Source organism: Zosterops lateralis (genome assembly GCF_965231275.1).
Source record: "Zosterops lateralis genome assembly, chromosome: Z".
Classification (NCBI taxonomy): domain Eukaryota; kingdom Metazoa; phylum Chordata; class Aves; order Passeriformes; family Zosteropidae; genus Zosterops; species Zosterops lateralis.
In genome coordinates, this window is record NC_139800.1 from 2,416,324 (window position 1) to 2,444,143 (window position 27,820).

At 43.1% G+C, this 27,820-nt stretch overlaps 1 protein-coding gene across 5 annotated transcripts; it reads left to right on the forward strand.

Annotated features, from left to right (window-relative positions):
• Positions 1-27,820, forward strand: PIAS2 (protein inhibitor of activated STAT 2). 5 transcript variants are annotated; one of them, XR_014592419.1, is made up of 15 exons: positions 1-105; positions 8,886-9,360; positions 11,623-11,707; positions 12,318-12,368; positions 12,464-12,554; positions 15,836-15,970; positions 17,879-17,984; positions 18,540-18,613; positions 19,461-19,621; positions 20,229-20,362; positions 20,814-20,985; positions 23,156-23,295; positions 23,811-24,808; positions 25,144-25,181; positions 25,796-25,869. XR_014592419.1 is itself a non-coding variant. In XM_083882942.1 (14 exons), the coding sequence occupies exons 1-14, from the start codon at positions 82-84 to the stop codon at positions 25,982-25,984; spliced, it is 1,878 nt and encodes a 625-aa protein (XP_083739068.1). In that variant the 5' UTR covers positions 1-81; the 3' UTR covers positions 25,985-27,820. The 5 variants fall into 5 exon arrangements, 3 of the variants coding, with proteins under 3 accessions (XP_083739068.1, XP_083739069.1, XP_083739070.1); XR_014592420.1 differs by having other exon boundaries at positions 23,811-23,869; positions 25,796-25,815; XM_083882942.1 differs by lacking the exon at positions 23,811-24,808 and having other exon boundaries at positions 25,793-27,820.

Consider the following 27,820-nt stretch of genomic DNA (forward strand, 5'->3'; position numbering starts at 1 on the left):
CGCCCTCGCCGTCACGTGCCGGGAGCGCGCTCCGGGTGCACGATGATGGTGGCGGCGGCGCCCGGCGGCGGCGGGTAGAAAATGGCGGATTTCGAGGAGCTGCGGGTGAGGAGGAAGGAGGGAGAGAAACGGCCGCGGGGGAAAGATGTCGGTGCTGGGGAGCCCGCACCATCCCTGGGATGAGAGGGGAGGGAGGGAAGGAGAGGGCCTTTCCCGACTTCCCGGGGGTCGGCGGGGTCTGCCTGGGGATACCCTTCTCTGTCAGTGCCCGGTTCCCCGTCCCCGCCGCGCGGGTCGTGCTGCTGCCGCCGCCGGGGAGGTTCTTCCCGCTCCTCCCGACATTTTAAAACCCATCTCGGCGCTGCCGGGCGGCCCCAGGGCTCGAACGGCTCCTGCTGGGCCCCGCTCTCCGAGCGGCTTGAAGGGAGGGCGATGAATAAACCACCGGGGCTGTTAAAAAACGCTGATAGTTGTAGAATCTCTGTAAATCCACGGACCCGCTTTCCAACCGGGGAAAGCCGTGCCTGCTCAGCGTGAAACCCCAGCGCTGCTTTTTTTTAATTTTCGGTTCATTATCTTTGGTATTGTGGCGGTGGACTCTGTGTGTGTATCAGACTTGTCGGAGTGGGTGTGTGCGTGCGTGTCCTTTCATTTTGTTTTAAGGTGCGTACACAAAGAGCTGGCTGCTTTTCCTCCTCTTTCCTGAACAATCCGCCGGGTATCTTTGTGTGGAAGGAGGAGGTCGTCCTTCAGCAGCATCCACACCTGCAGAAAGTGGGATTCCTGGTGGGAATTCCGTGTGCAGGCCGCTCCCGCCCAGCTGGACCTTGTTACAGGAGGGATAAAAGCCGGTTGAAATTGAGCCACTGTGAGTTGGGCTTTATTGGAGAGAGGGAGAGCCGTGCTGGTGTGACCCGCAGTGGGAAATGTGCTGCAATGGCCAGAGAATTTCCCGTGCTGAGGCTTCTTCCAGCACTAACACTGGTATTGCAGCTGAGGAGCTCACTTATAAAAATATAGTGGAAAGAACTGAGTTTCTTTGTCTGAGGACAACAGTGCTCTGTCTCAGTTTTAGGTTTTAGGATTTGTTGGCTTTTTTTTTTTTTTTTTTTTTTTTTTTTTTTTTTTTTGTAAGTGAACCTGGTGTTGTCGGGGATTTTTTTTTTCCCCCTTTAAATGTGTTTGTGTTTTCTCGATTGGTGTCCTCACCCATTCTCAGCCCTCATTCCAGGGTGTCTCAAAGGGTTTGGTTGGAGCTCCAGTGTAAACTTTGTGCCAGTGGTGACTCCGCTTTTATGGCTGGAGTTGTGATCTGTCTCTCCCAAAGCACTGTAATCATTTATCTAGATATCCATAAATATTGATAGTCTCCGTCAGGGCCTTAGGTTCCTGAGTACCTTTAAAACTGACAAGAAACTGAGGTGCACAGATAGATGTAATGCAGGAAGTGTGGAGGGAAGAGGGAACTGTGTTTCAGGCCGACTGCAGGGCTGCCCTTTCATCATCCAAGACTAGTTAAAAAAAAAAAAAGTCTGAAGACATATCTTTTGATTTTCTCATTTGTCTTATTTGTAAACTGGAGTGCCTGTGGGATGAATCTGTTAGCCTGGAGCTTCTCTGAATGTTCAGTATCCGTCTGATAATAATTCACGGCCTGTTGTGGGGAAGCTCTAGGTAATTTTTGGAAAAGAATGTAATTGTCTACCTTGTGTCTGCAAGGCCGTGGCTGAAATTTTCCTTTTTTCTTCTTGCATTTGAATGTGCCTGCTTGAATACTAGGCACTTGGTTTTGATGCTTACATTTTTTTTCAGGCAACCAAATCTTCCTGCTTTTGACCAAAGACAAGAGAGATTCTCCCACCCCCAGCAGATTTTGTGAATTGGTCTTTAGTGTGATCTGAAATGGCTGCTTTATAGATTAACCTACTGAATGTTTTTATGGCAGTATTGTTTGCTGCTCTCTTGTTGGCTGCAGTTTCCTGTAGTAAGTCATCTCTACCTGCTTTATAAAAGGCTACTTGGGTCATTTTGAGAGTGGAATTTATTTTAGTAATTTGTTAGGAACTGACTAAAGGCAGGAGGTCGGAGTTCTCTCCTAAACCCTGTTTCTTGAGGGAAGCAAGCAGAAGCAGCATTTTTTTAAAAAATTATTTTTATTTTTTTTTTTACTTTTCAAGGCACAGGAGCATTTTAGCATTTGTTTGGACTATCCCTGGCATCCTCTGGATCTTCACAGTAGAAGTTCTATGGAGCTGGGACTCAAGGGTTATAATTGAGAGGTTATAGTGAAAGAAACCAGACTTCAAGAAACCTGCTGTTACATGGAGGCCTTTTGGAAATCTTCAGTTTTGTTAAAGGATTTGGATGTTTGCTACTTTTCAAGGTTTTGGTGACAATATCTGGTCTAAGGCTTACCCTTCCAGACCATGTGATGAAGCTTTTAATTAGTAGTGTTCGTTGATTTCTGTAGATTTGTGGTTTCTGGAGTATTAGGGAGTGGCTGAGAAGATAGGAAGCTCATGACTCTGTTGTGTCTAGTTGTGAGTTACAGTTAGTTTTTTGAGATACCATTTCCAGAGCTGCTGTTCACAAGATGTGTTTTTAAACCTGGCTCATACCTTTATTCATAATCCCCTCCCCAGAGCAGCCCAGTAAATGTTGAAGGAATTACTCAGGCACAGGCGGATGTGGAACAGAATCATCAGTCTGGTGTGGAGGCCAGAGATGACGAGTAAACACATTTTTTGAGCAGAATTGGCCCAGAAGTGGGGAACTACAGCTCCTTCTGAGAGCCATCTGTGAGAAAACAATTCCATCCAGCTCCCAACAGATTCTGAACTCACCAAGGTCTGGCTTGAAGCTTGTTGAATCTCAACAAAACACTGCAGATAAGAGTATCAGTTACATATTGTTATTTAGTATTCTTGGGTCCCTTGCGTTTCTGCTGGCGTCCTGACTCTAAAGTGGAAACGGGTAACGTGGAGTCTTTGAAACAGATCTCTAGTTTGGGTGACAGCATCAGTCTCATAGTTCGTGTTTCATCATATTTTGAAGTAATTTTTTAGTGTCATGTTTATGGGGCAAAACAGAAGGCTCTTTATAGGCAAATGGTCCTCTCTGTGCCAAATCTGTGACACTTGTGATCAGTTTCATAGCCACTGTGGAAAAGAGCTCGTTTGGTTGAGAAGAGATGGAAGTGTGCTAATATATCCTTTCTGGCAGGAGAGGTTGCACAAAATTTACTAGAAAATCACGTTTATAAGTGCTGGAAGTAGGTCCCACTTTTACTTTTTTTTTTTTTCTCTTGCACACCCAGCACTGAAGTCACACAATTCAAACGGGAAGAGAAATGTTGTTTGGATACCATATTAAAATACAGAAATTGAAGTCTCATTCTTTTATATATTGGATCTCTTGTTCATACCAGACTTGGTGTCTTTCCACTTCTCTTGCTTTATTTTTTCCAGTCTGGAAGGACAGTGTCACTGCCTCATGTTTACCAGGTGAGGCAGTGCTTGGTGCTAAACTGCTGACAAGAAAATGCTGAGAGCTGTTTTCACGTGTCCTCCTCAGGCTCATTGCCAAGGAGTGTTTTATTTTATCTGTGTTAGTATCATTTTATTGTATATGCTGACCAGTTTTTGATGTGGGAATCAAATTCCACATGATGATCTGGATTAAACTTAAGATGGTGGAGAGAATAGTTATTGGGAAGTTGCTGTTGGTGCTGTAATGATCCTTAGGCTGCAGAGAAGTGGAGTGTATTAAATAACATAAATGCTGATAAAATACTCTTAATAATCTATGATAATATGCTGTTACCTTGCGTGAAATTCCTGTGTTCGCCATAATTCTGGATTATTGGGGTTTATCGAGACGCTTTAAAAGTTTGCTGAATGTGAAATCATTAACAATTAGCTGGTTGTGCCGAGACACAGTGATTGGGAGAGGAAGGAGATAATGTGGTTTAGGAGTACTCTAAAAAAGAGGCTGCAATGAAATGGCCAAGCTATGTTTTGTCTTAAATATCTGTGTTTGTTTAACTTAGGATTTTTGCTGTTATTAAGTGCATGCAACATTGGACCTAATTCCTAATTTAGAGTCTGTGCAGAGGAAAATCTCCATAATACTGAGGATCTGGTGGTTATGATTTGCATTGACTGTGGTTTTCTCCAGAGCTTCTTTTGCTGTCCTGTACTACTGACACAGATTCCAGTAATGGCATCTCCATTTTTCCCCGTGGCTCACATTTCTTTATCTATGGTTACATCATGTTTGAGAAAATGTTTTCACTCAGCAGAGAGGTCTTCAACCATCCCAGGACAACAGGTTGTTTTTCCTTAACCATCATCACCCATTTCCAGCCTTCTGTAAGTCAGCATGGACGCAAATCTACCGCAAAAGGTGTCACAGATGAACTGCTTTGCTCTGAACGTCCGTGAAAGGCTTTAGAGTCAGGAGTGAGGGGATTTGTGGAACCTGTCCTTGGTGTGTCCCTGCTGTACAGAGCATTCAGACACTTGGGAGGTTGTCTGGGAGCCCGTGTGGCTGAGGCAGAGCTCCTGGGGCAGGCTGACCAGTGCTTTGGGCAGGCTGGGTTGGTTCTGCAGTTCAAGTGTCCAGCTGGCTGCTGCAGCAGTGCTTGCCCTGAAAATCACAGTTGTTGCTGCTTATTGTAGACATACATCAAGAATTAAACAGGCATTTTCAGTTACCTTGGCATTGAGAGAGATACAGAGAGATGTAGAGTGACTGTTAATATTGCAGGGGAGTGTGGAGAATCACACAGCTCCTGTTTGGAGAGATGTTTGGTCCCTTTCTTTGCTCTGAAACACGCCTGCCCCTTAATTTCAGTGGTATGTCAGCATTTCCTGGGCTCCTTATCATCATCCTCCCTGGGAGATTAATGCCATTCCAGATACACCTACGGCTTAATGCTTTAGAACAGTGTTTCTGCTGATGAATCATGGTTGCTAAAGTTTAACTGTAAGAAACAAAAAAACCCTAATGAAACTTCTTATAACCTTCAAGTATGAATTTCAGGGAGGGGAAATATTTCTGGAATATAAAAGTGGTTGATTTATCCAGTCTGATTTCCTTCCGTAAAGTTCTGTCAAACTACTTTGTGTTCATGGGGTAACATTAACATTAAAACTAAAATGGCTTTGGTTTTGTGTTAAAAAAGCTTTTTTTTTTTATTGGGCTGTGCAGCTGTAAAGAACTTCTCTTAAGAGAAAATGGCATCTACGTGACACAACTTGAATGTCTAATCTTAATTGAGTGATGTGAAAAGCATATTAATAACGAGTCTGCAGTCTTCTGCAATATGCTGGAAAACCAAAAGAAAATAACTTGATAAACGTTTGTTGGAGGCAGTGTCTGCCTTGCACCATGGTTATAACTGTTCTCAGACATACATCTCCATGAAAGTTTGTTGGTGGTAATGAGTGTCCACTCTATGTTGGTAAACAGAGTAGGAAGAAAAGTGCAGAATCGTAAGTTTGGTTTGGATGGGACCTTAAAGCTTCACCTCCATGGGCAGGGACACCTTCCACTGTCCCAGGCTGCTCCAAGCCCTGCCAGCCTGGCCTTGGACACCTCCAGGGATCCAGGGGCAGCCACAGCTGCTCTGGGCACCCTGTGCCAGGGCCTCCCCACCCTCACAGCCACCAATTCCTGCCCCACATCCCATCTGGCCCTGCCCTCTGGCCCTGGGAAGCCACTGCCTGTGTCCTGTCACTCCATCCCTTGTCCCAGCTCTGCTGGAGCCCCTTCAGGCACTGGCAGGGATGTTTTCTTAGACACGTTTGTTGTAGCCTTAAAGGGAAAGTAGAATCAGCTTAAGAGGTTGTCTATTGTTTAGATACTCCTGTAAAACATCACTTTTTGCAAGTCTTCTTTCTAAAGCCTGTGTGAGGTTTTACACTGATGGACAAAATTATGTATATTTTTCATACAAGCATTTTTAATGTGGGTGTTAATTTAAAATTTTGATGGCTATAGCGTTGAAGCCAGGCTGTGTCTTCTAGTAAAATGAAATCCATCTTGTAACAAAGTGCTAGTTTGTGAAATTTTTTTTTGTATGAAACATTAGCTGTGTCGAGGCGTGACTGGCTGCACATTTCACCTTGATTAACTTGCAGGAATGCACAGAAGGCAGGCAGCCGGCAGGGTAATAGACAGTATTTTGCAATACATGCTGTTTCCATAATCCCAGTGTAAAGGATTATTTTACTCATTTGCATTGTGGTTATGGAATCCAGCATCGTGCTTACTGCCTGCATCTGAAATAAAGGAGCTGGCGTTGCTATCAAGCTTATGCAGCTATCTACAGAAGCGTGCAACGTGAAGTTTTCTGTAAATTCATGAATACCAGTATTATCTTTTAACACACTTTCTCTTTTATGCCGTGACTATAAAGCTGTTACAGTACTTCAAGCCATTTTTAATGAATGCTGGAACACTTTATTTTCATCACTCTGACTGAGAGCAAGGAAAAGGAGAAAGGGAACGCCAGGTGGAAACTAACGTTCTCCATCTTGTATTGTTTTGTTGTTGAGAGAAGTCGCTGGAATGAAATTCAGGTAACATCTGCTGTTGGCCTCCTCAGAAGTTTGGGTGAGCCATTCAGTGCCTCATTTGATTTTTTTTCTGGCTGCTGTGTCCATGTTGGGTGTTGGGGGAATCCCTGTGTGGGGGCTGCTGTGTTAGCTCTGATCAGAACAGCTGCTTGATAAAAGAGTCACTGCATCCCAATGGGCTGTCTGGAGATATGAAAATCAGGGGCTGAAATATGATAACCTTGTCTCATCAGTGATGAGGAAAGGGTGTGCCAGATGAGGTTTCTGCCACAGTGTTTTAGATGGTCATTTTGATGTGCATAAATAGCGTGGCCCTTGAGAAGGTGGGTCCTGGCTGGTTACTCCTGCTGTGTTTTCATGGCACAAGGAATGTCCATTGGCTTGGACTTGGGGCAGCACGTGCCCAGACTTGGGTCAGGGTGTGCCCAGGTGGACAAAGTGCCCTGGGCTGTCCCAGCCTTGGTGTGACACAGCCCCAGGGCAGGGCCTGTCCCCTGGGCTGGCACTGCTGAGGCACCTCCAGTGCTGGGGACAGCTCTGGGCCCTCAGGACAGGAGAGACACCGAGGGGCTGGAGCGTGTCCAGGGCAGGGAACGGAGCTGGGGAAGGGTCTGGAGCCCCAGGAGAGGCTGAGGGAGCTGGGGAAGCAAGTTTGGGTTCTGCTCTCAGGTAACAAGGGATAGGACAAGATGAAAAGGCCTCAAGTTGTACCAGAGGAGGTCTAGATTTGATACTGGGAAATATTTCTTCACCTGATATGCAGCCCTGCACGAGTTGCCCATGGCTGTGGTGGAGTCCCCATCCTTGGGGGGATTTAAAAGCCATGTGGCATTTGGGACATGGGTCAGTGGTGACTTGGCAATGCTGGAGCAATAATTGGACTTTATTATCTTGGAAGTCTTTTCTAATCTGAATGATTCTATGATTTTAAGTCCAGTTTTCCTCTGACCCAGTTTGCTGATCTTAATGCCAAAACAATTTTCACAATATTAAAGAGAGAATAGGAAGCAAGCCAGAGGCATTGAGGGGGGTTTTGTTTTGGTGATTGACTTGATGTTTGGGCAAAAGTTGTGTTAAAACTTCAGCTGAGATCAGATGTGTGTCAGAACACAAATGTTAACTCTGTGTAGTAAGGACTTGGAAGGTAAAGTAAAAACATTGTATTTTGAGTTGTGTCCCTTCTGAAATCAATGCCCAAAGCTTTAATAAAAGTCCAGATGCACTTCTGAACTGTTTTTGAAAATACATATGAGCCCAGATGTCTATTCAATATCTTCTGTTAGTGCCTTCACCTCCACTCCTTGAGACTGGAGTTGTTGTGGTGCACCAGCACTGAGGGAAGGCAGGTGTTCTTTCACCTTTAAAAACTTTAGCTCCTTGCTGTGGTGAGGGTCCCCCAGAGATAGGAGGGAAGTTGGTTAGAAGGAAGCTTTACACCTCTGAAATGGAGGTGTAAAATGCTCACAAAAATGTGAGATGGTGCATCTGTGCAAAGGTAATTGTTAGTAGGAGCAGGGCACAAGATTGTTTCCTTTTGCATAGAGGACTTTTTAAAATTTATTTTTTCATGAACAGAAGGATTCTAAGCTTTTTAACCTTGCACTTCAATCCTCAATCTTCCAAAACTAATCTTGATAACCAAGTAAATAGTGTTACTTGTTTTAAAGATATCTTTGTGATGCTTGATAACAGAATGTGATCTGACAAGGAGAGGTAGTTCTTTGTGACGTTTGAAGAATCAGTTATGTTGTTTGTATATCATATGCATATCACAATATACAATAGATAATGCAGCTTTTTAAGAACTGTCCACCTTGCTGTGCATACCTTTCAGCAATTAAACCTGATAATGCCCATCTCTGTTTATGCATCCCTTTAACAGTGCCCAAAATAAAGGGAGTTTCACAATAGACTATTCAGAAATTAAGAAATAAAACAAGGAATAAATAAGCTTAAAATGTGTTGGAAGACAGGTGATAAAACTGATTCACTTGGTTTTATTTTGGTTTGGTATTTTGTTCCACAAGGTGAGACAGATTCTTCTGGTACAGCTTGTGCTTGTGCCGTGAATTCAAGATTTTGTTTTCACTATTGTTTGAGTGCAGAAACAAATCTTTCCTGGCCAAACTCAACCTGCATCCCGGACTCTTTGTTTCTTCATTTTAAGCTAACTGCACTCTGGTGTTCTGTGAAGGTGTGGGCAGCACCCATAACCAAGTAACGAGTTATCAGATTAGGTGGAAAGACCTCCTCGGGGTGCTCTTGGCTCACCTGTACTTCCTTGTCTCTCTCCCCTTTTTCCAGAATATGGTATCAAGTTTTCGCGTTTCTGAGCTGCAAGTGCTGCTGGGATTTGCTGGACGTAACAAAAGTGGGCGCAAACATGACCTCCTGATGAGGGCACTGCACCTGCTGAAGAGCGGCTGCAGCCCGGCGGTTCAGATAAAAATCCGGGAGCTCTACAGGCGTCGGTACCCGAGGACGATCGAGGGGCTGTCGGATTTATCGGCCATAAAGCCCGCGGCGTTCAACCTGGACAGCAGCTCCTCTCCGGTGGAGCCTGACCTGGCTGTCGCCGGCATCCACCCGCTCCCTTCCACCTCGGTCACGCCTCAGTCTCCATCCTCTCCCGTCAGCTCCGTGCTCCTCCAGGACACTAAGCCCCACTTTGAGATGCAGCAGCCGTCCCCTCCGATCCCACCCGTTCACCCCGATGTTCAGCTGAAGAGCTTGCCTTTCTACGATGTGCTCGACGTGCTCATTAAGCCCACCAGTCTAGGTAAGTGCTTAATAATGCCTCTGCAGCTTGCTTGGCTCGTTAAATGAGCTTTGCTTTTGACAATGCTGAGCCCCAGACTTCAGTGGCTCTTTGCAGCTGGGACCAGTGGAAACTCCTTTCCTTTTATGTGTTTTCCTTTTCTTTACCATTTCCCCTCAGAATGCAAAACCACACTTCAGAAAATACAGTTTTCTGTTATAAAAGCAATATGGTTAAAGACTTCTGTCTTTTGAACATTAAAAAGAAGAGCAGGGTAATTCAGTTGGAAGGTACCTGCAATGATCATCCAACTGCCTGACCAAAAGTTAGAGAATAATAGTTAAAGCCATTGTCCAAATTCCTCTTAAACACTGACAGCATTGGCTGCTTTTCCTAGAGCCCTGTCCTACTGTTTGACCATCCTCTTGGTAACAAAATGTTTCCTGATACCTAGTCTGAACCTCCACTTTTTGGCTGAAAGATTGGCCCCTGAAGTTTCTGCCTAGTGCAAATGAGGAACAGTTTTGTCAGAAATAACAGATAAAGGATTTCAGGGTCAGTAATTTACAGATTGCAACAAGGTAAAGAGAGCCAGTTCCTTGGTTTGCTACTTTACCCTTATCTCACTCCCAACGATTCTGCAGGCTCTGAGATCTGGTGCTGAAATAGATACTTTGTGCTGGGATGTTCAGAGTAGTGAAGTTTCTCAGCCTACAAAGTTGTTGCAATGCTGTGTGTTGTAATATGGAATGGACAGTGTCTTCTAAATAACCTGAAATACAGTTTGTCTTCCCCAAGTGCCTCAGTCTTGAGCATTTTTTTGACTTTTTGAATTATTTGGAAGTACATCTTCTGTCTTGAAATTCACTCTTGCTTACCTTACACGGCAAAAAATATTCCCTAACTATTTAGTAATAAGTTTATAAAATAGTTTGCATCTTCTTAAACAATTTAGTTTCTTAACTGATCATAAAGTCTTTTTAAGCTGTGACTTGTACCTCAGTGAGGGATGTACTGATCATCTGCCATCCTCCAATACCTAAGGCAGAAAACTGTACCAACAAACAGTAATTACAGTACCTGTTGTCACATCTCTTTTTTTCTCTCATTTTTTTGTGCATTTGAGAGTTAAGAATTTAAATAACTAATAAATAAATAAGCTAAGTCAGAGAGCTAGGAGTATAATCTACCTCACTGCTTCATGCATGAAAGGTGACAAGTGTGGTATTCCTTTGCAAAATATGAGAGCACAAGTGTAAGTGTGGGGTTTGGTTTTAACCCACACTGAATTAAATAACAAAATACTTCCACTGTCTTGTTTTACATGTGCTCAAGTATTATTCTTAAATATCAAATGTGCTCTGTGGTCTGTGTGTGTGTGCATATGTGCACACTGTAGCTGTTTGGAATTGCTTGAGGAACTTGGTTTGCTTTGTCTGGGTTCCATTTCATGTTTGCCTCCTTTTCACGTTTATTTTTTCTTTGGGTATAGAAGCAATCTCCCCTGAAGGTCACAGTGCACAAGGCAGTCCAGCTCTTCCAAATTTGCCTGGTTGAGTTGTGCTGTTTTTGCATTTGTCTTCCCTGCTGCTTATTTTAAATTGGACATGTCTGATCTATCTTTGTTTCAGGTCAAATTTTTTAACCTCCCTTCAATTTTCAAATAAAGTAGGAAAGTGACATGTCCCTACTGTGGACTTCAAATACTAAAACATCCCATCACTGACAGGCAGGTTGGACTCTGATGTAAATGCTGTATTTATTTATTTTTTTGTCAGATGCCACTGAAGGTTAACTCCAGACATGAAGTCTGTCTGGCTTCTCTGGTTTGAAGGGTTGTGCTCCCTCCCTTCCTCCCCAAAGATACAATTGCCTGTAGCTCTTTGTGAATTTTCCAGCTGTCCATGAATAACTTTTGGTGCACATGTTGTTCCTGTAGTACCTTACAGTAGTTGTTGGCATCTCTGTGGTATTCCTTTTGTCAGGTATCCAATGAAATATTTTGTTGTGTGTTTGTTTGACCCTCCCTCCTTTGGGAGGAGGGATTATAACACAATTTGCCAAGCTGCTTTAGTGCTGGAGTGTAATGTGATATTAAACTGTCTGAATGTAGTTTAATGAAAGATTTGTTCCATTTTTTTGTTAACAGTTAAATGCAGTTCAACCACCATTTGAGTGACTTATGCCCTATTCCAGGAAAAGCTCAACTGCAGATCATGTTATAATCAACAGCTTTAATCACCATGGTTCAACCTCTTTTGTGTCTTTTTTTTCTTCTTCTAGTACAAAGCAGTATTCAGAGGTTCCAGGAGAAGTTTTTTATCTTTGCTTTAACACCTCAGCAGGTCAGAGAAATCTGTATTTCCAGGTAAGAAGTAAGAGTGTGGTAGAGTGTAGGTAAACTTGCACAAAATTTCAGGAGAAAGTGTGAGGTTTTGGTCCACCATATGCATCACTTACTCTGCAGATGCAGAGTGATAATACTCACTGAAGCTACTCTTGAGTTTGTGTCTGGTCTGTTTCCTTCAGGAACAACCATGCACAGAATTTCTGTGCATTTTGTGAAAATCGTACCCTGTTAAAGAATTAACAATTACTCAATTCCAAATTTTCACTGTTTAGAAAGGTGGGAAGCTTCCTTACATTTCTCCTGGCTGCAGGGATGGAAGCCTGCTTTTCTGTGTTTTTCCCAGGGTTGATGTTGTAAACTATGAGAATTCATAGATGCTTTTTCATCCCTGGCAGCATCCTACTTTATTGTTGCTATGAACTTTTGGTGGAGGATGCTGATTCTGAAGCCCTCTAACTTGGCAGTAGTTAAACAGAAATGTCAGTTGTAATGTGTTCATAGCTCTATAAAACAAAAATAAGAGCAAAGTTTCATGATGCTGGGGCAGATATGTCAGTTGTTTCTCTGTGTGGCTGCAATATGGGTCCTGCTAAGTGTGTCCTTCTCTTTTTCTTTCTCTTTGTCACAGGGACTTCTTGCCTGGAGGCAGGAGAGATTACACAGTCCAAGTTCAGCTAAGGTACATTTTGTGTAGTGTTCTCTGAAAACTTAATTGCCTGATGGATATTTGTGGGGACACTTGAAAACGATGCTTTTCTCTTTGTGTGGATACAGGCTATGCCTAGCAGAGACAAGCTGCCCTCAAGAGGATAATTATCCTAATAGTTTGTGCATTAAAGTAAATGGGAAGCTGTTCCCTTTGCCGGTAAGTATGTATGTATTTGTGGCTTCTTGGTGACTTGTGGAGCGTGTATGTGTTTTTCTGTTGTGTTACCTTGCAGAAACAGTCAAGCTCTTTGTTATCACTCAGATTTCTCTAATGTTAGGCATGGAGTTTGTACATTTGCTGTGTGAGATGGCCATTACTGCTCTTAATCATATTACAGCCACTGCATGGACTAAATCTGATTAAGCCCCCTATAGCCAACCCTGTCTTTTGCTGTTAACATAACTAAATAATTCAGAAACAATCTGGTGTGTGCATGGAGAATATTCCTCACAGTGGAGTTGATTTGAGGGTGGCAGCCCTTTCTGTGTGGGCTGCCTGTATTTGTGATAGGCTTGAGTTCCTTCTTTTTTTGAGGGAAATGGCATCAGCCTCTTGTGTGCCACTTGTGTGCACTGCTCTGCATCAGTCTGGTTTAGAGCACAGTTTGTTGTGAGGATGAAGAACAACAGCCATGTTTTAGCATGTCCTGATAACAGGACACTGTTGGCAGTCACACTTCAAGGATGTCTGATATTGCAAAAATTAGTACACAGTCTCAGGGTGATCTGGAGGCTTGGGTATAGACACAAAGGGAAAAGCTCCTCTCTCATTCTTAAAATATCTCTGGAATGGGTTTCTCTCTTTTTTCTTTCAATAGAACAGAGAGAAGTTCTTGCACAACCCATTCAGAAATACTTCTTGAGGCTATAAAGGGTGGAAAATGTCATAGAACAGAGAGGTTTTTTTCAGTAGTGGGTTTGGAAAGATGCTGTGTGGAGAGAGAGAAGGTGTGAAACCTCTTTTTAGAATGTTTTTAACCAGCTTGATGTGTCAGATATATTGTCCTGTACACTCCCTCCTCCCATATGCAGCTGTGGCTGCTTTTTTATTTTTGTCTCTACTCAGCTTAAATGAGACTCCTAGATTCTCTTCCTCCTACTTCAGTCTTCAGTTTATGAAAGGGTTTCTTTCTCGTGTTCTCTGCAAATGCTGGTTACATTCTGTGTGATAACTTCGAGGGTGTTCTCATCTGCAGATTGTCTGTCAGTAACCAACAAAAAAGAATTTGATCTGATGTTATCTTATGTACATCAGTGCCAGCTGATTCTCAGTCTTGTTAATATGGGTTACACCCTGCTGTGCTCTCCATTTTGTGTGTAAGGTGGCACAGTTGTAGCAGAAACTACTGCTAATCTTGGATTATTACTTTGCTTTAGGCCTAAATCCTCTAGCTTCTTCCTGCACTTCCTTCCTGATTTTTTAATCTGTTCCGCTGAACTTTAGGTGAGAAAGTGAATAAATCACTATTGTCTTGGCAGCTTCCCTTCCCCTCCTCATTCACTATGAGCTGAATGACAAATAGTGTCTCAGTCTGAGTGCTTCTGCAGAAGCACTTTTTTTGTTGATTCAGTCTCTCTCTGCATCATCTGGCACTTCCTTTCTGTTGCAGGAAGCATAAAGTAACTTTTTTCCTCAAAGACCACTATTACCCATTGCACTAATGTTAGGTAATTAACCAGTGACCTTCTGTTGCACAGTTCATCAGTGAATTTGTCTTAGCCTAGCAGGGCATTTCATGCCTCTATGGAGGAAAATTATCCTTGTTCATCTCCTTGCCTGCAATCCTTACCAGAAGCTTCAGAGAAATGCTGCCTGTGTGCCAGTATTGCACCAGGCTGTGCTCAATGTTAACACCATGTTTCCTTGTATCCTACATCTGTGTCACTGGGAAAAGTCAGATAAATTAGCAGTTATGCTTTCTCTTGATGAATTTCCTTGCTGTAGCAGATGATCACCTGCCTTGAGGAGTGTGGTTCTTAGCAGAACCGTGGAAGACTTCAAGGCCCAAATAATAGTGGCAGTTTCTTGCCACTAGAGGTGGCAGCTTGCCTAAAGAGTGCCAGGCCATGCTGGTTGGGAGGCAAGCAGAATGCTCCTAGAAGGACAGGAAGGGAAGGTTCCAAATCCTTGTAGGAGTATGAGACTGCATCTGTTCTCAAGAATAAGCTCTGTGGAAGAAAACACTAAAAGCTTCACTGAAATGAAGCATGTGCACTGTTGAGTCTGTCTCTAAGAAAAAAAATAATTGGGAAATGTAAGGGAACTTGCATTCACTCTGTCTTTTAAATGTGAAATTGTCACCAGTTCCCATATCTGGGAAGTGGTCTTAATCTGCTGCCTCTCTGTTCTGGGATAAGCCCTTATGGAATACTGGGCTAGTGAGTGGAAGAGGCTGATTTCTTTTTGATTTTTTTATAAATTATTATTGTTTTTATTTCCAGACTTAGCATCTTTTAAAGTAACTCCTTTCCCAAGCACTGGGTTGTGAATGTGTGTGTATTTCTGTGGCTAAAGAAATATTTTTTCCCCAGCCTATCCTTTCTGGGCGAGTTTTTTGTTTAAAACAACAAACAGCACTGTCTGGAAATGCATCAGTCAGGCCTGTGCAAGAGACTGAGCTGCATCTTCCTGGCATCCTTCAGGTGCAGGATGAGTTTGGGATGAGTGGCTGCAGGCTGGCTGTGAGCTCAGAGCAGGATTTCTCAGGGTAACTGTGGCAGACTGATTTGTTTTTCTTGTGACAGATGCAGGGCAAGAGGAATAAGCTGCAGGCTTATTGCATGACGAGGGCATTGGAACTGGATGATCTTTAAGGTCACTTCCAGCCCAAACTACCCTGATTTCTGTGATCTCTTAAATACAGCTGGTACTGCATGTGCAGTCCTTCTTCAGGGGCCTTGGCAGAGGACAGGTGACACCTGGTGCTGATGGGGCCAAGTGTAGTTGATACCAGGCAGAATGGTCACTGAGGAGATGTGGGGCTCTTGGAACAAGGTGTAATTGTTTCTCTGATAATCAGTGAAGTGTTTTCAGTGTGTGAAACACTCAGTTAAGTCACATTACTTAGCTCTGTTTGTCACTAAGGCTGTGACCTTGTGATGTTTCACTCTATTCTGTTAGGGCGTGGGGGTGGGAGGACAAAACATCCACATGACCTTTTTTGTCTTCCAGTGAACTTACCTGGACCCAAACTGAGTTCTCTTTCACCTTTTCAGCACTTCTGTAATGCCCTTTTAAAACAACAAATGCCTTATAAATGTGTTTGGCTTATGGTGATCCACTGTGAGAGTCTGATATTTCTCAGAATAAATGCTGGCTTTGCTCTCCAGCCTGGAGAGCCTCTAAGTTTGCCTGCTTTTCTCATCTGTTTAAACAAGTGTGTGTCAGCAGTTTCAGAATACAGTGGGTAACACATCCATTGTCCTTTTTTTCCACAGGGATACGCTCCACCACCAAAAAATGGAATTGAACAGAAACGACCTGGGCGTCCCTTGAATATCACATCTCTAGTTAGGCTGTCATCAGCAGTGCCAAACCAGATTTCCATTTCTTGGGCTTCTGAAATTGGAAAGGTAACCTCCATGGTCTGTGGGATGTGGGAAGTCATCTTAAATAACCTGCTTGAGCATTCCTGCTCTCCCCTGCTGCCTGATGTGGCTGGCAAGTGTTCTTGTGTTAGATGTCTGAGCTTATTATCAGTGCCAGGAAACAAAGTTTGCTCTGGAACTGTGGTAGTTTTCAATAACACATGTGAGATTCACATACAGATGGAAAGATTTTCTTACAGGATTCACATTGAAAAAGTCTGTTTTTCGAGTTTGCCTGAAATGCATGTCAAAAATAACAAACTCTTTTTGTGGTATGAATAGTAAATCCCCCTGTAGATTTATTAAGGAAAGAAAAGGAGAGTGCAAGGAATTTTTGACTTGAGGTTTAAATAACTTGCAGCACTTTTTCAGCTGTTGTCAAGTCAAGAACTGTTTATTCCTTATCTGTGACTGGTGTAAATTCTGGACGCAGTTATCAAAGTAGTTTTCTCTACAAGGCTTTATTCAAAACCAAATTCTCTGGACTGAAAATACCACATATTTCAGAGAGACTCCACTATAAGTTTTCATGTTAAAAATTTAAAAAGAAATTGTATTGAAAGCTAATACTCAAAAAATAAATGAAGAGCAGTGCTGACATCAAAGGATGATTTTCTAGAAAAGGGATGGAGACAAAAATCTGAGCCATTGCTTCCCAGTCAAAGCACAAAATCTTAAAATGGCTCCAGTGCTGTGTGTGGTCTTGGCCTCTCATGCTGCTGCCTGCTGGCTTTCCTCCCTGCATTGCCAAAATACACTCCCATGGAAGCAGATGACTCGGAATGCTTGGACATCCTCCCCTTGCCCTGAGAGGTGAAGTGAGTTCTGTGGTTTAGTGCTGGTGCCAGAATTCCCTGCTTTCCATCCTCAAAGTGAGACCCTTAGGAACAGCAGGGGCTTGTTGGGATGGGCTGGGCTGATACTGGGGAGCCAAAGGGGCACAAACCCCTCAGTGCTGGGCAGGCTTGAGCCTGTGGAATCCTCTCTGTAAGGCAACAGGTGACCATTCTTTAAAGAAAAAAACAAAAATCTTAGTGGCTTCATGTGCAATTAGAATGCTTTATCTGCTGCTCTAGGTAAAAGCTGGTTTTCCTATAGGTAGTAAAGGAGGAGCAGGGCTGTAGGAGTTGTTTGAAGTGCCTGTGCATTACCCAGGCAGTGCAGGAGCCATAGAAAGGTGGTTGGCAAGAAATAAGAGGTTGCAGGTTGTTCTTGTTACACAGATGAAACCATTTTTTATCCTGCAGCACTGGGGCTTGCAGACTTTTCATTAGTGACCTAGAAGAGGGAGTGAGCACTGAACAAAAGAAGCTGACAAGTGGTGTGAGTTAGGGAGGAGTAGAAAATGCTGGGGAACAGGGCCAGGCTCAGCAGAACGAACAGGGTGTAATAAGGCTGGGCTTAGAAGTACAGAACAAGCTGAAGAACAGGTACAAAGAAACTGGGGCAGCTCTGTACCATCTGAAGCTGTTGCTTGTACCATAAAGACCATTTATCTTTTGTCAGGTGATTCTTTGAGCTCTCCACTGACAGTGGAAAAAAAGGGGGAAATTAAGGAGACCAAATGTGAGAAACTCTTAAAAGACTACATGTATGAGATGTGTCACATATGATCTTTCCAGGAGAAGAGCTCAGACTGTCTCTTGGTTGTGGAATTACCTTTTAGTTCAGTCATAACTGGAGTAGGAAAATTACACCTGATTGGCCAGAGAATCTTGGCAGAATGTTGGACCTCCACAGAACTGAAGTTGTCTGTCAATGCTCTTAATAATGATTAAGCACAAAGTCACTTTTTTAAAGCTGTGTGCTTCCACTAGTGTAAATAGTCATCTCTTGTCATATTCGGAGTACTGTATGAAATCAACATTTGATCTTTAATCCTTCTTTTTGTAGAATTACTCCATGTCTGTGTATCTGGTTCGCCAGCTCACCTCAGCTATGCTTTTGCAGAGATTAAAAATGAAAGGCATCAGAAACCCTGATCATTCCAGAGCACTAAGTAAGTAATTAATTTGCCTGTCTATACTCTTGGGGAGTGGTTAGTGGCTCTTTAGAACTAGAATTGGTAATATAGAAAATATTTGCTGTATTTTGAGAATGAAGTCCATGCCCAGGGTTTCACAGGTTCCCTTGGCTGTTGGTGAGGCATCACACTCTTTTTCAGTGAGGGTTTTTAGGGAACATAAGGAGAAATCCATCTGAAATGTGGTTATGGGAATGCCACAATCACCTCTTACTGTGCTGGGCTGTGAGGTGCAGGTAGTTGTCCTGAGTTCTCTTCACTTGTACCTCACTCATAACCATTTATTTATCTCTTGACTTGCTGGGTTGACTTTTCTCCGTGTGGCTGTTGCTGCATCTCCACTTAAACAACATCAGATAATGTGATACAGTTTGCCAGTTGCTTATAAGTAGTGGAACTGTTGTTGTTTGTGAACTAGTTTCCTAGATTAATTTTTTTAGATAGCTGAAAGAAAAGTGCATGTACTTCTGAATTGAAGTTACCATTTGAAATAATGACTTCTATGTATAAATTCTTTATTTATTTTAATAGTTAAAGAAAAGCTAACTGCAGATCCTGATAGTGAGATTGCCACAACCAGTCTGCGAGTCTCTCTGATGTGTCCTGTAAGTATGGCTGGAAATTTCCAGATAACAGATCCATATTTTCATCTGAAGTGCAGAATTGGGGATGCCTTTCAAAGGCCTTGCTTTAGAATCCTCACTGGCTTTATATTTTATTAGCAAGCCAAGATAAAATAGTGAGGAGAAAGGTGCATCTACCAGCACCTGATTGTAGCAGCAGTAAACCCAGCTGTGGTTTAGGGCTGTGCATGCCTCAGCTGTGATGCTGAGTCAAGCTGCTTCTTGTGTACAGTGAGTCCTGTAGAAGGATTAATCTCCTATATTGAGGTGATGAGGCTAATCAGGCAGGCTGGCAGAATAATTAAAGGATGGAGTGATAATTAAAACCTCTCATCTCCTCATCTTGGCGGCTTTGCCTATACTGCAGGTACAGTAGCAAACAACAACAAGAAAAAAAAAGATGATCACTTTGTAACAAGGTAATGCTGCCTTGGGGGTTCTCTACCCAGCTAGAGATTGGTCATTCTGAGTGTAACAAGTACCTGGACCTCAGGAAAACACCTGAAATATTGGGTTAAAAGAAAATTATAGAAGGTGGGCACTTCAGTAGATTGTTTAATAAAAATGAAACCCTGTAAATAACATTGTTACAGGTCCATTAGAAGTGTTTCTGACTATTCTCAATGTGGTGAAGCCTTGGAGCAGGGCTTAAATTTTCCTTTAGGAATACTGTGGGTGCTGTGGATTTAGTTGTAGCACCCTCAGCCCCAGGCACTCCTGTAGTGAGCAGGAAGAGTTGTTTCACCAAGTGCCTCTGGATTAGTTGTTAACCATTCAGGCCTGTTTCTCTGTCTTCTGTTTTGACACCCTTTAAATGCATCTCCTGCAGCTGGGGAAGATGAGACTGACAATCCCATGCCGGGCTGTGACCTGCACACACCTGCAATGTTTTGATGCTGCTCTTTATCTTCAAATGAATGAAAAGAAGCCTACCTGGATCTGCCCTGTCTGTGACAAAAAGGCAGCTTACGAGAGCCTAATACTTGATGGGTAAGAGACTGGCTTTGCAGAGTATAGAATTACTTAAAAGTTTTCATTATGTACTCAGTAGCTACTTTTGTGAGTTGAGTTTTAGCCATTCCATACTATTTTTTGTCAAAATACTTCAGGCTGGAGGAACCAGCCTGAACTGTTAGACTCTGTTAGTTTCTCTTCCTATAATGAAGTATGTTGTAAATCTGTCTCCTAACTGCACCATCAAATTCTTTGCTGTCAGTGTATTTCCTATGGACAAATAAAATTGCAACACCTGAGGATAGGTCTTCTTTTTAGATGTCTCTATCCCTGAAAGGTGTTAACTTCAAAATGTAACTTCTAACAGTTGTCTAACTTGGTTTGAGGGATGATAGTTTCTGCTTCAGTATGGAAATCTGTGTGTTGCAGTAGTGTTGGAGTGAACTGTGGCTGGGTTGGCATAATTTTATTCTCTGATATCTGCGAAGGCTGTAATTACAGGCTTTCAGGTAAAGAGGAACTAGGGGGAGAGGAGATACAGCAGGTAGAAGGTGATCATAATTATCTTTTTCTCTGTGTCTCCTTTTCACTTAAAATAAAAATGTCACTTAGAATCAAAAGTGAAACTTTATTTCTTTTTCAGCCTCTTTATGGAAATCCTTAATGAATGTTCTGATGTGGATGAGATCAAATTCCAGGAAGATGGCTCCTGGTGCCCCATGAGGCCAAAGAAGGAAGCTGTGAAAGTGTCAAGTCCACAGTGCACCAAAATAGAAAGTATGTACATCTGGGTACTGGTTGCAAACCAGCACAAAGTCCTGGAAACTTAGTTTTAGGTTGGTTATAATGCATGTGGATATTGGTATTTGTTTTGTGGAGGGATTGCTACCTCTAACCTTTTTGTAATTTAAACTAGAAAAGAAAGGGTGGTGTCCCTAAGAGTGCATTTTTGGTCTTTGTCTCTGCTCTTTATAATAGCAGTTAAGAAAATGAAAGGTTGCTTTTGTTTTATATCCTTAAAATGATAAATGAAAACAAAAGTTTGTTCTTTAATAGTCTCAGTGAGACAGAGAAGAGTCATAGAGCAGGTACTGGGGCATAACATTCTTTGTAATGGCCAAGGGAGGTGATCTATTATACAGGATCTGAGTTCCTGGTCCTCTTGCAAATAGAAACTGCTGACATCACCAGCTTTTGGAGAACAATGATGTTTTATTTTCTTTTTCAGGTTCCAGTGTTGTTAGCAAACCATGTTCTGTGACAGTGGCCAGTGATGTAAACAAGAAGAAGGTTGATGTTATTGACTTGACAGTAGAAAGCTCTTCTGATGAAGAAGAAGATCCTCCAGCCAAAAGGAAGTGCATATTTATGTCTGAAATACACGGGAGCCCAACCAAAGGGTTTGTCAATTTTAAAGTCAGTTGTTATTCTGTAATGTCTCAGCTAAACTGATCTGTAGAGAAATGTACTTGGAATCCAGCTCTACCCTTACAGAGGAGAATGTCTAGGCCTCTCCTGTAGAAGGTTGTATTGCTACAGTAACTTCGTACAGGCAAAACACTATTAAATAGATTTACACCTCACAAAAGACTTGTGCTGACTGTTGCTGTGTTTGCAGGGACACTTCTCCGTAGAAAAGGAAGCTGACTAAGCTAGTGGGCAGTGTTCTCCTGAGAAAGTAGATTAAACCAAGTGGAGGAACTTTATGCATTCTTGCTGAGTTAGTGTCATCTTAAAGGCTTTTCTCTTGCTGTCTGCTCTGTATCCTCTATCTAATCTGCTCTGGTGCCCAGGGAACGAGGCTGTGTTGTGTGTTTCATTCATCCTGTCAGTCTTGGAAGGGAGCCACTTTGCTGTTTTGAATCAAGATGAGCTTTTCCTCCATCTCTCTGTTAAACTTTGGAATGTCTTGGATGCTGTTGTTGGCTGTGGTCATCAGTCAGTCCTGCACCTTGATTAGCCCAACCAACGACTCCCCAAGTCCTCTGGCAACCCCTTCATCTTTGTAGTCAGTCAGACTTGAGCACCAGGCTTGACCAGCTTCCCTGCTGCTGTGCCACCTTCATTCTGTCCTGGTCTGTGCCCCTCAGCTGGGGTGCTGCTTTTGGCTTCCAGAATGTTCCTGCTCTTGGCCCATGGGGCACCCCAGACCTGCAGAGAGTGAGGGCCCCTGCTCAGGCTCACAGCACTCACTGCTCCAGGCTCAGCTTTCAGTGATGGCTCCTCAGTTGGTGCTGCTGCCTGCATGGGGTGTGTGTCCATGTCTCTCTGTGTAGTGGCTTATGACTTGTACTCAAATGATAATAATAATAATAATAAACCCAATCCCCTTCTGTTTTGAAGGTCCCCCTTCTGTTTCAGAAGTAATGAGCAGGTGTGGTGAGTCTCTAGTCCACAGGAATGTCTGTGTGGTCCTTGGTCAGCAAGTAGTTGGTCATCTTCAACCACTTTCAGCAGTGATACTGCAAAGCTGTTGCTTTTTTGTGAGGATTGTGGAGGAGTCCTTCTGCAAGAGACTCTTCCTCACTTTTACAAGAAAGTGTAGCTACAGATACATCTCTTAATGAAGTTTCAGAAGGCACCAAGACTTTCTTCTGTGCTCCTATGTTTGAGATGGCTACCTGCAACTGTAATTGTAGGAGGACTGACTACTTTTCTCTCTATGACCCATGTATTTTTCCTTGTTTTTTGGGGATGGATATGGCATATTGGGGTATAGCTTATCTCCTTTAAACAGTGTTGTCTGAATGCTAGTTTTGGGAAAACTGGGGTGTCTTCTTAGAGGCAGCAACAATGTAGGCTGAAGTATAAGAGGTGCCTGAGAAGGGAGGGTCTGAAATCCAAGCTTCTGATGTCAGATTAGCAGGTAGGAGTGTGGGAAGGAAGAGGAGTGGATAACACTGATGGCTGGAGGGAGCGATATGGAGCAGAATTCTGTGTTTCCTCCTGGCTTGGGGAGTTCATGAACTGTTCTATGCTCGTGGCTGGTGCCTGGGCACCACCTGTGGTGGTGTTTGTAACAATGCTGCCAAGAGGTCGGGCAGCACGAGAGGGAAGCAGAAGGGTTGTACATGCTCCTTGAGAGCCAAACTGGAGGCTGTGAGTAAAGACAGGCTTATATTCAATTCCCACCTGTGTAATCTGTGTCATCCTGTGGGGCAGGATAATGGTCAGTGGTGCCCTTGGTGTAACGGGTGGGCGCTGAGCAGCAGTTCTGTGGAGAAATCAAACCGAGCACTCTCCTCCTGGCTCTGGTCACCTGCACATCCCTCTGTGGGTACTCACAGTTGCTGTCTGACTGCTGCCAATGACTCCAGCACTGTACTTTGTTTTAATGCCAACTTGCTCTTATGTCACAGCTGCTGTTGAGAGCCAAGATACGGTCATGTTATTATGAAGACTGTTATGAAAAAGGAGTTTAGAGTGGAGTACTTGTGTAGTGAGTAGCTACGCCGTAGTTGTGTTGTCGCACGGTGACTTGTGAATGACAGTGCACAGCAGTGCATGGTTTCCCTTGTGCAACTAACTAACAGCCAGGTTGTTTGTAATTTCCCATGCTGTTTGAAACAGGGTTCTCATGTATCAGCCATCTACTGCCAGAGTGCCCAGCGTGACGACGGTCGATGCTGCTGCTATTCCTCCTTCATTAACAGACTACCCAGTACCATTCCATCACCCACCAATATCCAGTATTTCATCAGACTTGCCAGGTAGGTGCTGGGTGTTTTTTCATGTGTGTTCTGACTGCAGTATTAATTTATGGGGTGGGTAGAAATTGGAAGAATTGATTAACTCTTTGTTTTTGGTTTTTTTTTTTTTTTTTTTTTTTTTTAAATGGAACAAGTCTAAATGCAGTATGGCACTGATGTGTTGTCTAGACAAGCCCAGTACAGGCTGTCTGCTTGTTTACAGATTGCATTTCACAACAGTGATGTGGCAAACACTGCTTTTGGGGTACAAACTGGCACTTGAGCACGGCAGCCAGAAACTGCTCTTGCCATGCTCAGCCAGACTTTGTGTAAACATCCAGTAGTTATGTGTTGTAGATGCAAGGGAGAGTAGTTGCTTGTTTTAGTTACTAAAGGTGTGAGGGTGCTGACTCATCCCAGCCCTCAGTGTAGTTACTCTGCTAGCTGATTGTAGTGGTGCTCTGTCTAGACTGTTTGAAAAAGGTTAAGGTGAGCTACAATCTGTGAGCTGACCTCTATTGACTTTCTTTACCTAGACATACCCTAAATGCCTATGATGTATTCTTCAACACTGCTGCTAAATATCAGACAAAAGGTGGGGATACTGATTGTTTTCTATCCTGGCTCCTTGAAAAGAACACTGTGTATAGGGACTCTGGGGGTTCTCTTGGCCGGCTGTAACAAACCCAGAGCCCAGGAAGTGGTGACTTGTGGTGACAGGTGTCACTTTGGCCTCCTGTACTTTCCCTTTCCCTGCTCCATTGCCTGTCTCCATTCCTCCCCTGCAACATCTCTGGGTTTTTTCCTCTTCTTTCAGCACCAGTTTGGCAATGAGATGGATATCATTCCCCTTGTTTCTCTGTCCATTTTTGGCTCCCTTACTGCTCCCTCCCTCCACTTCTCCCTTGTCAAGAAATCAGTTGTCTTCCCAAATTGGGTAGGAGAATAAGCTGGGAGAACAGATGTCTACAGCTGTTGTCCAGCTCTTACCAACTGAAGTTCTAGAATTTGTACAGATGAAAGAAGCTGTCAGTTCTGTAAATGCAGCTGATCTTTAAAATCTCCTTCAAATTTTTTCTCTAATGGAGAAGAGAAGGAGAGCTGTCATGGGCCAGAAGAAATTTGGAGGTGAGGGGAGAGGGAGGGAGTATATCATTTTTCTGTTGACATAGCAAACACAAGGCCAATATTTAGAAAAAAAAAATCAACCAAAAATGTGGTAATTTCTCATTGGTTTCATAATTCTAAACATCTTGCCCTAAATGCTCACACGCTAATGGTGTTTAAGATGGACACTAGTTGTCACTGCTCTTGGAGGATATACATTGAACTACTTGTAGTTTCCTCTTCTTCGTTCCTTTTATTTGTCTAGACACAAAACGGGGATGATATTAGAAATGTTTCCTTATTGGCTGCCCGTGGGTGGAGGAAGAGACCTGCTGCTTGTTTTTGGACTTGTGCATGTTGTGACTTTACTTCATTCCAGCATCTTTAATGTGATGACACTCTTCATGTCCCAGTTTGGCCAAGTCAGGTACAATATGCAGTGAAACTTGCATTAATGAACCAACAGCTCCAAATGGCAACCTCCATCTAAGCAACCACATTGAACCACCCAGCAATATCCAGTGAATAATACATCATTATGTCATCCTCATTCTTAAAAAGAGCCACTTGTACTAGATAACTCGTTTTGCTGCTGCCTGAAGTAGTCGTTGAGAGTGGTGTCACAGTGGTATATTCCATTTAGAAATTCTGTATGAATTGCAAAATCTGTTCTGCAACCACCAAAAAAAAAAAAAATCCTTAAATTTGTTGTGTGTGAATAAAGGAGAGACTTGTCTATTTATCATCCTTCTCTTCTTCTAGGTCTGGATTTTCTTTCGCTAATCCCAGTTGACTCACAGGTATGTTTCTGATCTTTTATGGGGTTATTTTTCAAGTTTGATTTTTGTGATGTTGTGCTCCAGTAATTATCAGGGTGCCAGACTGTGTTTGCAGTTTGCTTGCTTAGACCTAACTAGGAAAACCTAGCAAGAGCTGGTAGTGAAGATACATTAAAGAGGATTCAGTTTAGCTTTTCTATGATGAACCCAGGCCTGGAAACTCATTCTTTACTGATAGTAAAGAATGTTAGATTTAATTTTTAAAGTAAATATGTGCTCAGCACGAACTTGAATATACCCAGAGTGTATTTGAGGCCTGGCACAGGCTGCACTGAGCAGCTGTGGCTGCCTGGAATTGTCCAGGTTGGAGCAACCTGGGATAGAGGAAGGTGTCCCTGCCCATGGGAGGTGAGGGGATGGGATGAAATGAGCTTTAAGGTCCTTTTAAACACAAACCATTCTGTAGAACACAGAGGGGAGGGCGAGGGAGGTCACAAATTTGCAAAACTCAGCTTCTCTATGCACACACAGGAACGTTGTCTGTCGCTTGTTGTGTGTGGGGAAGATGTATCTTCAGAGCATACATTTCCCTCGTGCAGTTAGTCTCTTCACTCTTCGTTGTTTGTTTCAAGCAGTACTGTCCTCCTATGTTTTTGGATAGTCTCACCTCAACCTTAACAAGCAGCACGCCTGGCAGCATCATCACCTCCACCAGCCACCACGAGAGCAGCACGCACGTTGTTAGCTCCTCCTCGGGCCGGGCCGAGGCCGGCGTCATCACCAGCAGCGGCGGCAGCGCGCCCGACATTATCTCCCTGGACTGACCCCTGGGGGCAGCACGGGACCCCGCAGGCATTGCACACAGCTGCTGCTGCTCCTCCTCCTCCTCCTCCTTTCCCCCCCAACCCTGGAATTCCAGCACCTCGGAGCTCACGCTGATATTTATTTGAAAAAAGATTTTGCCTCCTTTTGGGAGAGAGTGGGGTGAATTCGTTGATGCTAGGAAGAGAAGGGGTAGAATGATTTTTTTTTTTTTTTCTTCCCTGGTTGGGGCGGTGGTGTTGTTTTGTTTTTCTTTCTCCTGCTCGTTGAATAGCTGGTGTAGAAAAAAAGGCCCTTTTGAGAACACGTGTTCAAGCTTTTGGTTTGTTCTGGGGATATAGACTTCTGTTGTGTGGATTCCATAAGTGGTTTCTAATTTTGTTGTAAAACACAGCAATAATGTAAAAACAACATAAGTTTGGTTTTTTTAAAATAAAAAAAAAGCACTTACTCTAGGACAGCAATTAGGACAAAGCTGCAGAAGTGTAAGAATTAGTGAATTTTTAATGTTTTCACTGGGGCCTGTAATAAACTTCATTAAGAGAATGAAGCTCTGAAATAGCCATGACATGTGTTTTATGTCTTGTTCCCCACCCTCCCCCTTACCTGGGGATGTACAGGAAGCCTCTATAAATGGAGTTGTTGGGGGTTTTTTTTCCAAGTTTCATGTTTTTCGCAAATGCAACAAGAGCCTAAGCTGTGACCTCTTCCTCTTTTATGTTCTTTGAGCTAGGAAGGGGACAGACTATCTATGCAAACCCTGCATCACACAGTCTCTGTGCTGCCATGTTGTAATTGGGACACCTTGCCACCACCAAAAACTCCCATTATACAGCTGGGTGAACAGCTGCTTTCTGTGGCAGCTGCAAGGAGATGAAATAGGAACAACTTTCTCCAGTGCAGGTGTATTTTCTAGGATTCCCTGATTATGGTTTCTGTCTCTTCAGCAGTTGCTGTACTCCACGTGGACTGTGAGGGAGGCTTGGCTTTTTTAGGAGATAGAAGCCATAGCTGCGCAGTATCCCTACCTAGTTTTGAATTGTGTGTTTAGGGCTTAATGATGCTTTGCCCCGCATTTCCTGGCCTCCTGATTGTTGCTTTTCTACTTCAAAGGGAACAACTTGCCCCCCTGTTTTACTCCTCTGATGACTGTGCTGCTTTGTTTGTGTGTATGCGGTGTCTGCCCACACACACCTGGGGATAACCTCAGCAGTACTGTATGTGGAAGAGGTTACAGACTAGGAGAACCAAGTCATTTCCATGGAGCTGGAATAATGGTATTGTCTATGTATGCTGAAATAACAGCTTTTCTAAGTGTTGCGTTTCTGTTAAGTAACTGTATTTGAGATATTCCTTCCCTAATGACCAGACTAGGTTTTTTGCTAATTTTGTGTTCCTTTTTTCTTACCTCTTTAGTTGGATTGTCTGGTGCTTTTTTGCCTTCCAGTACTGTTACAGTATTTGAACCAAGTACATGGATGAGAAATATTGAAACAGGATGTTTTGTAACTTTTGTCTGCCCTATACCCTTACCTTTAATGCTGCATTACTGTTCCTTACTGCCTTTTTTTGTATGATTTTTCACAGCAGTCTTGAGTTCGTATGTTGGTCTTAATAGTGCACCCAGTTTTCTTTTTTTCTTATCTGTTTAATATTTTGTACCTGTTAAGGATCAGTTGTTAGCATGATTTATTTCCAATAAAACCATGCTTTTCATGAAGTTTTTCCTGATGGCCTGCAGCAGATCAGTGCTTTCTGCATCACCATTGCACGTCGACTTGACCTATAAGTAGAGTGTGGAAAGAGGTTCTAAGAGTAATTCTGAATAAAAGATTTAA